The sequence below is a fragment of the Ranitomeya imitator genome, chromosome 6 (assembly GCF_032444005.1).
Source record: "Ranitomeya imitator isolate aRanImi1 chromosome 6, aRanImi1.pri, whole genome shotgun sequence".
Classification (NCBI taxonomy): domain Eukaryota; kingdom Metazoa; phylum Chordata; class Amphibia; order Anura; family Dendrobatidae; genus Ranitomeya; species Ranitomeya imitator.
The window spans coordinates 389336075-389348276 of record NC_091287.1 but is presented as its reverse complement, the minus strand read 5'-3'; the positions used below and the strand labels follow the sequence as shown (position 1 = coordinate 389348276).

At 39.0% G+C, this 12202-nt stretch overlaps 1 protein-coding gene across 6 annotated transcripts in view; it reads right to left on the bottom strand.

The window, feature by feature from the left end:
• The window catches only part of DLGAP1 (DLG associated protein 1), a 937306-nt gene that overhangs the window by 258791 nt on the left and 666313 nt on the right, over positions 1 to 12202 (bottom strand). For all 6 annotated transcript variants that reach the window (XM_069731141.1, XM_069731137.1, XM_069731138.1 and 3 more), the window contains exons 5-6: positions 11243 to 11420; positions 805 to 1045 (exon numbers count right to left, since the gene is read on the bottom strand). In XM_069731141.1, coding sequence (XP_069587242.1) covers positions 805 to 1045; positions 11243 to 11420 — 419 coding nt within the window. The remainder of the gene's footprint in view (positions 1 to 804; positions 1046 to 11242; positions 11421 to 12202) is intronic.

The following is a 12202-nucleotide window of genomic DNA, read 5'->3' as shown; positions in this document are numbered from 1 at the left end:
AAGTGTGGTACTGCCCCCGGGGGCAACAGCAGGGAGCCGATTCCCACTGCTTAACAGCTGGACAGAAAACACACACTAAACCTGGATGGTTGGTACCACAAGTCATAGCCACAATAGTATTCTTAGATGGACAGTGTCTGTGTTGTGCAGCCATGCTGGTAATGTTGACTCTTCCATCACCAGCACCACTTCAGAGTAATTGAAATGGCGCCTGATGACAGAGGTAGACTTTACTGGAGTGTAAGGTAAAGCTATAACTCTTCATGACAACTGCCACAGTGTGTACTAGAAGTAATCAAGTAAATGGTTGTAGTTTGTTGCTAGTGGGCAACTGAAATAAATCTAAGTGTGTCAGGAAAAACTCAATATAAGGCTTTTTTTCAAGCTCTGTGTTTTCAGTGTCTGCCCAGGGTTTATATGGAGACTATTTCCAATGGAAGCCTTTGGTATATATGTTTAACAGATAGTACAGAATGGCATCTATCACCTACAGTTTCTCAGGTAACAAAATAGTGAATGGGTGTCTTTGGACCATGCCAAAGATGGCACCACAAATGGCCTGTACTGAATTGATAGGGGTGACGTGACGGCAGAGGGTGAGTGTACATAATTTTGCTATTTTCACCCCATGGCACTTGGAGGTTTTTTTTTCCACATGAAGGAATCTATTGATAAACAAATCACTTGTCACAGAAATTAGTATTAAATGTGAGATATTGCTTTTACTGAAATGTCTTACGGTCAATAAAACAAAGGTTTAACAAAAATACTACTACTAATAATAATGAATGAGCTAGTACTAACCGGTGCTGCTCTGGATTGTCCTCACTGTAGTAGTTGTGCGCGGAGGTGATGAGGGTCTAAGCAGCACGCTGTCGTCATCTTGAGAACATCCTTTCTCGATTGCTCTAACATAGCTGTGGCTTCTCATTCGAAAACAGCCGGGCATTGGAAGATCCAGCGCCTCCACCGCCTGAGATTCTAGTTCACTAAAAACGGATTCACATACTGATTCAAACTGACCATTGACTTCCATTTCACTGACCTGAAAATTATGAAAAGCTCTTATAAGTACATATTTGTATAACATATTGAACATGAAACTGAGACTGTAATAGGTGCAGTTGGTGAGTGCAGCTGACGGTTCGGATTTAACGCGGTTTTTCTGCGGTTTTTGTGCGGATTCCACCTGCGGTTTTACATTTGCGGATTCCTATTGAGCTTATTACTCTACAGAAGAGGGAGAGACAGAGAGCACTCCACTGAACATATGATCTCACACACTACAGAACGGAGAGACTTATCCAGTAACTCTGGAGAAAGAAAATTACTCTGCTGTACAAGCAGTACTCCTCTGGGAACCGCTGATCTGTGATTTCCTAGATACTGACCACCATCGAACAAGGTATGATCATCTTTAATATGTCATAGCTGCGGCAACATAAAATTATATTAGCTCACTCTTTGGTGCTTCAGCAGTGTAGGAAATGGTTTCAGACACATTTTTTTGCAATCCTCAAATCAAATCTCAAAATGTATGAATTCAAGCGAAACTGCAAAATTTAAGGAAATTTGACTACAACGCAATCCTCCTCCAATCGATCCGCTCATCTCTAATGCACACTCGATGAATCTCAGCCAAATAGAGCTCATTTTGTATAGTAGAATGAGAGACTCAAACAGTGAACTTCAGCTGATTCTGTCCTCTAGTCTACATGCGGCATGGATTTGGACTGACTTACCGTATATGTTTATTTTGCTCCAGGCATTAACTTGAATAGTTTTTATACACAAACTTTTCTGCAACCATGATGTAGGCAACTCACTGGTTGACAAGCAAAAGTAGAGAGTCTCACTATTAATTTTTTTTAAGAATGAGAAATTCTTGGGACCATGTATTATCAAATCTTATTATGTTTAATGCAGTTTACGAGATCGAAAACGAGTAATGACCCTAATGTAGATTGTGAACCAGTTAGCTCATGTACCGTATAATATAATACTGTTCCTTCTGTAAAGTAAATTAAGAATTGATTGTGATGCTGTCATCTGTTAATATTTTGACTGATAAAAAAAATTGTGGAATAAAAATTATACTCTAAAATTGCTCTAGAACTTGGATCTCTAGACCAAAGGAATGTTAACTAAGGCTATTTTCACACTTGCGTTTTGTGCTGTATGTCGTTGTGCAGCAAAATGATGTATCGACGGATGTCACGAAAATAGGGAAAAACGTGTGTGATGCATCCAGTGTAATGACGGATGCGTCGTCCACAAATTCCGGGAATTAAATGTCCGGGGACGAGAGAGAGAGAGAGACTTTTTCCCGGATTTGACAATCCTTTCGGGCATGCTCAGAGGGGAAAACGTGACACATCGCTGGATTCTTGTGTGTGACGGTCAGCAACGGATCCTGCGCCCATAGGCTTCCATTATAGCCGACGACTGAAAGCGCAGGACCCATCGCTGACCGATTTTCCGTCGTGCAGAAAAAACGTTCCTCTGAATGTTTTCTCCACACGACGGACCGCTATTTTCTGACGGATCCAGTGCACGACGGATGAAACGGATGGCCATCCGTCACAATCCGTCGCCAATACAAGTCTATGGGAAAATGCAGGATCCTGCACATTTTTTTGCAGGATCCCGCATTCTCAAAAAATGACGGATTGTGACGGAAGCTGAAAAACACAAGTGTTAAAGTAGCCATAGAGGTAGAAAATAATACTGACATTTTATCAGTCCATTTATTTAATATAAAGTGATTTTCGAAATATATATAATTTTTATTGAAAGTTTCGTTAAGCAATAAAATCAATAATTTCAACAAAATAAACTGCATCCAGTGCATAGACAGGGTAAATAAAATGATTGATTATGGCATATTTATCGATGACTAATTTTCTCTTTATAAAATAGTAAAAAGTAAATTTTTGTAACATATAAAAGCAAAAGGAAAATTAAAATTAACATTAAAGCAAACCAATATAAATTATTATTTAAATGCCTTCAGCTCGATTTCAAGCCATGGTGACTTGATGGATAAACGCTTTATAGGAAGATCGAAGTTGTGCAAGCCTAGATAGATCTACCAGCGTCTTCTCTGTCGCTATCTTAATTGTATCAGGCCTTCAGGTTGCTGTTCTTCCTCTTCACCTTGTCCCATCTATTCATCTGATGATGTCCTTCTCCAGTGATTGTTCTCTTCGTATGATATATCCAAAGTAGGCAAGTTGTAGCTCAGTGATCCTTGCTTCTACTGACATGTCTGGCTTGATTTGTTCCGAAATTGATTTATTTGTTCTTCTTGCCATCCATGGTATTGATCCTTCTCCGGCACCACATTTCAAAGGCGTTGATTCTCCTTCTGTCTTGTTTTTTTTATTGTCCAGGTTTTGCATTCATATGTTACTACAGGGAAGACCAGACTATGTACGAGCAGTGTCTTCGTCACCAGTAAAATGTTCTTCGATTCGCAGACCTTGTCCAGTGACCTCATTGTTGATTTGCCGATAGCTATTATCCTATTGACTTCCGATGTCGTTACTGCATCTTGAGTGATCATTGATCCTAGTAGGTTCAAGTCCTTTACAACTTCCAGTTCGTCACCGTCCATCTCAAATGTGTCTGGGTTGTACCTGGCAGTAGTCAATATCTTTTTTTTCTTTGAATTGAGTAGTAGTCCCATAGCCATCAAAAAAATGATGTAGGGGAAAAAATTCATTATTAGCCAAGTGTGGCTCCCTTATTCAATTATTGACACGGAGTTGACCTAGGTTGTTTTTTAAGTCCTCTAAGATGCACCATGCGGTTGTGACAAAAGATTTTTTTTCCTCTCTTTCCTCCAGGTTACAACATTTTATAACTGTTTCCACTTCAAAAGGAATTCACCTGCTTGTGATTATTTATTAGTAATTGCATCCCCTTGCTCAACCTCCATAAAGTGTTTTATCTGGGCTATCAGTTCTAGGATAGAGGGGAAAGGAGCGTTATAACCAATATTTAAAGACTAGTTTTCTGGTTAATAACAGTATAGTGTGAAGAATTTTGGAGGCCTCTAAATAGGTTAGTGCCAACATATGGGTTATCCCAATAGTGTAGGAGGGCCGCTTAATGAGACAAGGGACATATAGGGCTCCAAAGGGTGCCCACTAGATCTTTCAATTTCCAAAAGGAGACAGTATCGAGAGAGTACCATATACCATGATATTAGGTCAGAATCAGAAAGATGACATTTGGCGCATGCAGTTATCTGTCAGATGATGTATCCATTTTAGGAATATTAAAAGTAAATAGCCACATGCATAATTTTAAGCTGTATTTCTCACCAAAATTCATTAGCAAATTGCTTTTACGAAATGTAGACCACCCCACTCTGATTTTGGAAGGAATATCGACATCGTCCAATTGCAACCTCCAGTGTTTAAAAAGGTTTTGGGATGTACTCCCCGTAGGTTAGGTTTCACCATGGAGTAAAGTGATGATATCGAGGGAGTGCCAGTTGGATATAGGAAAATAGTGTTTTGGCCATTTTGTTCAGATTCAAAATTGACATCTCGTAGATTAGTCATAATGGAGAGTCTAATATGTTCATATTGTAGATAATGAGAGTGGTGAAGGTAAAAATTTTCAAAATACTCCGTAATTGTCAGCCATCTGGTCTCAAGTTGGGTGAAAAAGATGGGAGATATTGATTATACTACTCTTGCACCACATTAAATAGTTTATTCTTCATGCCCTAAGGAAATGCGAGGTTTTACCAAAGACGCAGATGTTTTGAAATTCTGAAAGAGAGACCATACTTTTCTCTAACTGCCTTCCAACTTGGGAGAGTATCTATAAAAACTATTGAATGTTTGTTTGCGGGAGTTAGAGAGGCAAGATGAGAATTAACCCTTTCACCCCGAAGCTTTTTTCGGTTTTGCGTTTTTGTATTTCGCTCCCATTCCTCCCAGAGCCACAACTTTTTTATTTTTCCATCAACATGGCCATGTGAGGGCTTTTTTTTTGCGGGACAAGTTGTAATTTTGACCTACTCCATTGGTTTTACCTTGTCTTGTACTAGAAAATGGGAAAAAAATTCCAAGTGTGGTGAAATTGCAAAAAAAAAGTGCAATCCCACCCTTTTTTGCTTGGCTTTTTTACTAGGTTCATTAAATGCTAAAATTGACCTGCCATTATGATTATCCAGGTCATTATGAGTTCATAGGCACTAAATATGACTAGGTTCTTTTTTATTTAAGTGGTGAAAAAAAAATCCAAACTTTGTTAAAAAAAAATAAAAAATTGTGCTGTTTCCCGATACCCGTAGCATCTCCACTTTTTGTGATCTCGGGTAAGGTGAGGGCTTATTTTTTGTGTGCCGAGCTGACGCTTTTAATTATTCCGATTCCCGGATGTGCCATTTAAATCCCGCTGAGTTTGACAGCGGCATTTAACTAGCTAATAGCCGCGGATGGATCGTGATTCCACCCTCGGCTATTGTGGACACATGTCAGCTGTTCAAAACAGCTAACATATCCTCAGAAAGATGTGGGCTCACTGCTGGAGCCCACATCAAAGGGAGGGATACCGACATAGGAGTACTATTACACCCGATGTTGGTAAAGAGTTAAAGAATCCTGTTATAAATTAAAAGGGTATGCAAAATCAGTTAGAATAAGTATGTCTTTTGTGGATTCAGTCTATTATATAGCATGTGAGGCAAGCTAGGATATCATTTCTAGCGCTAGGAAGATTAAAACTGCGATGGTTCTTAGAAGCCATGAGTTTAATTAGGCTGATTTTGGAGCGTTTCCCTCTCCATAAGAAATTATTGAATGCTTTAGTAAGCATAATAATGTACGAGTGTTTAACCCCTTTGAGACGAAGCCTGTTTTCACCTAAATGACAGAGCCAATTTGTACAATTCTGACCACTATCACTTTATGAGGCTATAACTCTGGAACACTTCAACGGATCCCACTGATTATAACACTTTTTTCTCATGACATATTGTACTTTATGATAGTGGTAACATTTCTTCGACATGACTTGCGTTTATTTGTGAAAAAAATTAAAACTTTGTGAAAATTTAGAAAATTTTGCAATTTTCAAACTTTTAGTTTTTATGCCCTTAAATTAGAGCATCATATCACACAAAATAGTTAATAAATAACATTTCCCACATGTCTGCTTAATATCAGAACAATTTTGGAAACATAATTTTTTTTGTTAGAACATTATAAGGGTTAAAATTTGACCAGCGATTTCTCATTTTTACAACAAAATTTGCAAAACCATTTTTTTTTAGGTACCACCTCACACTAGAAGTGACTTTGAGAGGCCTATACTATATGACAGAAAATGCCCAAAAGTGACACAATTCTAAAATCTGCACCCTCAAGGTGCTCAAAACCACATTCAAGAAGTTTATTAACCCTTTAGGTGCTTCACAGGAATTTTTGGAATGTTAAAAAAAATGAACATTTAACTTTTTTTCACAAAAATATTACTTCAGATCCAATTTGTTTTACTTTACTAAGTGTAACAGGAGAAATTGGACACCAAATGTTGTTGTGCAATTTGTCCTGAGTAAGCGGATACCCCATATGTGGGGGTAAACCACTGTTTGGACGCACGGCAGAGCTCAAAAAGGAAGGAGCACCGTTTGACTTTTCAATGCAAAATTGGCTGGAATTGAGATCGGATGCCATGCTGCGTTTGGAGAGCCCCTGATGTGCCTAAACAGTGGAAACCCCCACAAGTAACACCATTTTGGAAACTAGATAACTTAAGGAACTTATCTAGATGTGGTGTGAGCACCCCCAAGTGCTTCACAGAAGTTTTATAATGTAGAGCCGTAAAGATAAAAAATCATATTTTTTTCACAAAAATGATCTTTTCGCCCCCATTTTTTTATTTTCCCAAGGGTAACAGGAGAAATTGGACCCCAAAAGTTGTGCAATTTGTCCTGAGTATGCGGATACCCCATATATGGGGGTAAGCCACTGTTTGGGCACATGGTAGAGCTCGGAAGGGAAGGAGCGCCATTTGGCTTTTTAACGCAAATTGGCTGAAATTGAGATCAGATGCCATGTTGCGTTTGGAGAGCCCCTGATGTGCTCTGTGCTCTGTGGAAACCCCCCAATTCTAACTCCAACCCTAACCCCAACACACCCCTAACCCTAACCTCAATCCTAACCATAACCCTAATACCAACCCTAACCCTAATCCCATCCCTAACCCTAATTCCAACCCTAACCCTAATTCCAACCTTAACCCTAATCCCATCCCTAACCCCAATCCCAACCCTAACTTTAACCCCAACCCTAACCATAACTTTAGCGCCAACCTTAACCCTAACGGGAAAATGGAAATAAATACATTTTTCTTATTTTATTATTTTTACCTAACTATGGGGGTGATAAAGGGGGGGGGGTTGATTTCCTACTTACAGCAGGTCTTTATAGTGGGTTTTTATGTTTGGCAGCTGTCACACACTAAAAGATGCTTTTTATTGCAAAAAATTCTTTTTTGACCGTGGCACAAATGCAGTTCCCGCAGCGCAGTACTAGTGCAGCACATGTCGCAAAGGAGTTAAGCAACAATAGGAGGATTTGTAGTTGGCATATTAGCATGGTCATACTTATCTTTTTGGTAAGGTGTACTATGCCTAAGGCCAATCTAAGACACAAAGTATTTTGGAGAATATTTTTCACACTTTCGGTTAAGGTGAGTATTTTAAAGCCTGAATAAGAACCAAATTCATTAAGAAGGTCAACAAAAATTGGTAGGTGGTCTTTAGGGATAGACATAAACAGGATTATATCGCCTGCAAAGAAAACTGTATTTTTTTCTTGTTGTGATACCTTTAAAAGTATTTGGGTTCGATAGGATGCAAAATAGGGTTTCTACGATTGGGTTAAAAAGAAGAGATAATAGGCAACTTTGTTTTGTTCCCTTTTCCAAGACTTGCTTGACCAATTTATGGTCAGTTATCTGGATGATATACTAATCTTTTTATTTCTTCGGAAGAACATCAGAATCATGTGAAACCTGCTAGCTGGAGAAATGTTAGTTGCATCAAACAGAGATCCAGTTCTTGGGCTATATAATCTCTACTCAAGGACTGCAAATGGACTCTAGCAAGATTCAAGCTATCATTGAGTAGCCAACGCCAAAAAATTAAAAAGACATTTAATTAAGGATTATTCAGGTATAATCACTGAATTAACAAAGAAAGGCATATCATTTGTTTGGTCTCCTAAAGCACAAGATGCTCAAGATGCTTTTTCTTGCCCGAAGATGAAGTTCAGCACAGCTCCTACACTGATTCATCCCAATCCTGAACATGCCTTTATTGTAAACATGGATGCTTCAGATGGTGCAGCAGGGGCAATTCTATTACAAATAACAGGAACAAAAGATTTGCTACATCCTTATGCCTAATTCTCCCAAAGTTGGTTCTCTACGCACGCTGTTGAGGTTTTTTTGTTTTTTGTTTATTTGACAGCCTTATTAGGGGCAATGGCCATGCTCTATCCATCCTTCAGTAGGGACTGATATCTTATTATCTTCTATATTTTCTCCCATGGGTTGTCTATATTATTAGGCTTGTAGCCGGGACTTGGATTTCCCCACTGGGATGGAATAACAGGTGGTGTATACATTTGTATGGATTAAACCCAGCTGTGCCTTTATATTTTGTGTACTTGTGTCAGGCACCATGTGTTATCTATACCATTTATGAGATATTGTTTTGGACAGGCCTCATGGGGGAGTTGTTCTGTGTATTTTTAACTGTTTTTAAATTACCTTTGTTACCAATAAAATTGTCTTTTGTTTCATATAACTTATTGGTGGTGTGCAGATTATATTGTGGCTTCTTTTCCTTTTGTTTTAATTCTCCCAAAGTTTGACTGTCTTAGAAAAGAATTATGATGTGGGAAGCAACGAGCTCTTAGCTGTCATTGCTGCTTTCAAGGAATGGAGGCATCATCTACAAGGAGCAACTCAACAAATTATTGTTCTAACTAACCATCGCAACCTTGAAGTAATCAGGTCTCCTAAATGTTTGTCCCCCCCGCCAAGCTTGATGGAGTCTTTTTCTTAATTTATTCAACTTGGTTATCTCTTACAGACCTGGCTCCCCTAATGGTAAGGCTGATGCTTTATCTAGGTTGTTCTCTAAATATTCTTCTACAGCAGCACCACCAACAATTATTTTGCCTGAGTCCAACTTCCTGGGGGTGATCCATAACAAAGACTTTCTGAAAGGTATACGGGAAGCATAAAAGACAGACCCAATTCGTCTGTATCCACCTGATGATATTGTTCTTACCTTTCAAACTAAAGTATGGACTCTATGTTGCATCTATGTTCCAGAAACTGTGAGACTAAAGGTATGAAAACTGATCCACGACTCCAATTTAGCAGGACACAAAGGAATCCAAAATGCACAAGAATTTCTATGTCACTTCTTTTGGTGGCCTAACTGCCTAAAAGATGTTAAACAATGTGTATCTTCCTGTGCCATTTATAAAACACCCTGCACATCACCAATGGAATTATTGCAGCCTCTGAAATTCCATCTCGTCCTTGGGGCTCTATATCTATGGAATTTTTGAACTACCAGTTACAAAGGGGAAGAGTTACATCCTAGTAGTGGTTGACCAACTCATCAATGCAGCATATTTTGTCCCCTGCCCTGGTTTGCCTTCATTAAAAGAGACTGCTGGTCTCGTAAATTCAAAATGTGTTGTGTCTTCATAGGGTTCCAGACGAAATAGTCTCTGATCATGGCGCACAATTTACATTGCGATTTGGAAGAATTTTTGTGAAGCATTGGACATTGATGTCAGCGTATCTTCTGCATTCCATCCCCAATCTAATGGTCAGACTGAATGCACAAACCAAACCTTAGAGCAATATCTCAGATGCTCCATTTGTCATCTTCAGGATGGCTGCATTGATGTTCTTCTTATGACAGAATTTTTATACAACAATTCTCAAAATGCTTTGACCAAATAAACACCATTCTTTGCAAATTTGGGTTATCATCCAATCAGTCGTTCTAATTTTCCCAGAAAAGCGCCTATTCCTGCTGTCACTGACAGAATACAATCCCTGCAACAGAATCTGGAAATGCTAAAAGACACTTTAAGAATTGTCCAGGAGAAATATAAGGAAGCAGCGGATAAATCTGGCAGACCTGCTTCAAGCTTCCAAGTGGGTCATGAAGTATGGGTTGCCACCAAGAATTTGAAACTCCATATACCCTCACCAAAACTGGGCCAAAAATGTATTGGTCGTTTCAAAATGATTGGACATGTTAGCTCAGTAGCTTTTCGTTTTAACTTCCCAGAACAATGAAGATCCATGCAGTGTTCCATATCTCTTTACTAAAGCCATTTATTCCAAATCCTTTCCCAGGGCATCTTCTACCTCCTCCTGATCCTATTGATGGGCAAGAACATTACACAGCTGCAATAGTCATGGACTCCTGAATATTCAGAAGCAAGTTGCAGTACTTAGTAAAGTGGCAAGGATATGGCCCTGAAAATAACTCCTGGGCATCTGTTGAAAATATCAATGCTCTTAAAGAGATTAACCAAAAGTACCCACAAAAACTAAGTAAAGCAATGTCCGGGGCCGCTGTTGAAAGGGGGGGGGGGGGGGTAAAATGTCAGGATTTCTCTTGTCTACCTACAGTTTGACCACTAGTGGCTGCTATTATTCACATTAATAGTAATTGTGCTGCAATCCCACTGCTCACCACTGGAGGCTGCTGTTGTGTTATGCAATTGCCCTTTACTAAGATGGCAGATTTTGAACCTGGGGAGTTCATCTTGTTTCCTGTTTGGGCCTACTAAAAGCCACATGGATCTCTCACTCATTGCTTGAGTATTGTGTCTAGCTATTAGTCTAGTTCAGTCTCCAGTTTCTTATCTAGATTGTTCTCATGTATCTACTGATGATTGTTTCCTACAACTCTTTTGCGATTTCCAAGGATTTCTATTACCGCTTTCTGTTCCTTGTTCGTGCTCCTCCGGCCACTGGATTCCAGCAGTGCTCCACCAGTATTGTAACCCATGTTTAACATTTTAAACACCACAATGTGCTAGGATGAAATTAATTCACAATGTTCCATACTAAAATACAGTGAATATTATGTAGGTTGCGTCATTTATTTCACATGCGCTCCAGATCAAAACTGATCCTTATAAGCCTTATGTGAATTGTGAACTGGCGGGGAACTCACCTGACTTATTGTGCTCATGGCTCTCATATAGCTCTCATTTCTAGATCGGAATTTAGGAGACGTAAGGAGGGTTGATGGGTCAAGGCTGTCCATGCTCCTATTGATGGAAACTTCACTCACTGCCCTCAAGTAACTGTGGCTCCGAATTTGAAGCTTTGGAGAGTGTTCATTGGAGATTCTGTAAAAGAGAAACATCATCATTGAATGCAATAATTCTACTATTCTTGGAAGAATAATAGTTGTTTTTTGTGTTTAAAAACATTTTGTCTTGGAACGAAGTGCAAATAAACATACCAACAAAACATAGTTGCCATTCAGGTCCCTCAAGCATGAGCTTCAAGAATTTCCACTTTTATATCCGTTCATAAAATCCTTGTTATGATCAACCTTAATGGCTAAAAACACATCACATTTGCCCTAGTTAATTTGTTTAATTTCAACTTGCTTAAATGCAAACAGTAAATTTTCTAAAAAAATCAAACTTTAAATTTGACATTAACTACTAGATCATTGTTGTAGAATCTGAGCAATTCCTTCAAACAGCTGGCTGTCCAGTTGATTCTGATGTAAATCTGACTGCACACTGCTCCTGGCTCTCCTGTTCTTCTCCATTCTCCCAGTGTTAAAGGCAGCAGCAGAAAGGGAATCAAAGACTAGAGCGGGGAAAAGTATAAAAGTTTTCATGGAGAGCAGATGATACAAGTGGTTACTATATTAGCATTAGTGAATAAAGATAAAAAAACAGACATAGTAGGAGTTGATGGAGCTACATAGACGATGCACAGAGAGCAAAGCACCCAAAGAGGTAGAAGAAAAAATCCCCAGCATCAGTGATTATCAACATCAACAACAAGCATCCTTATTAGCTGTAGAAGAAAAGATCAATGCGGAAAGCTGCACCAATACATGAAAGCTAGTGAAGACTGCACCATTCTGGATTCACAAATATTATCCAGCATG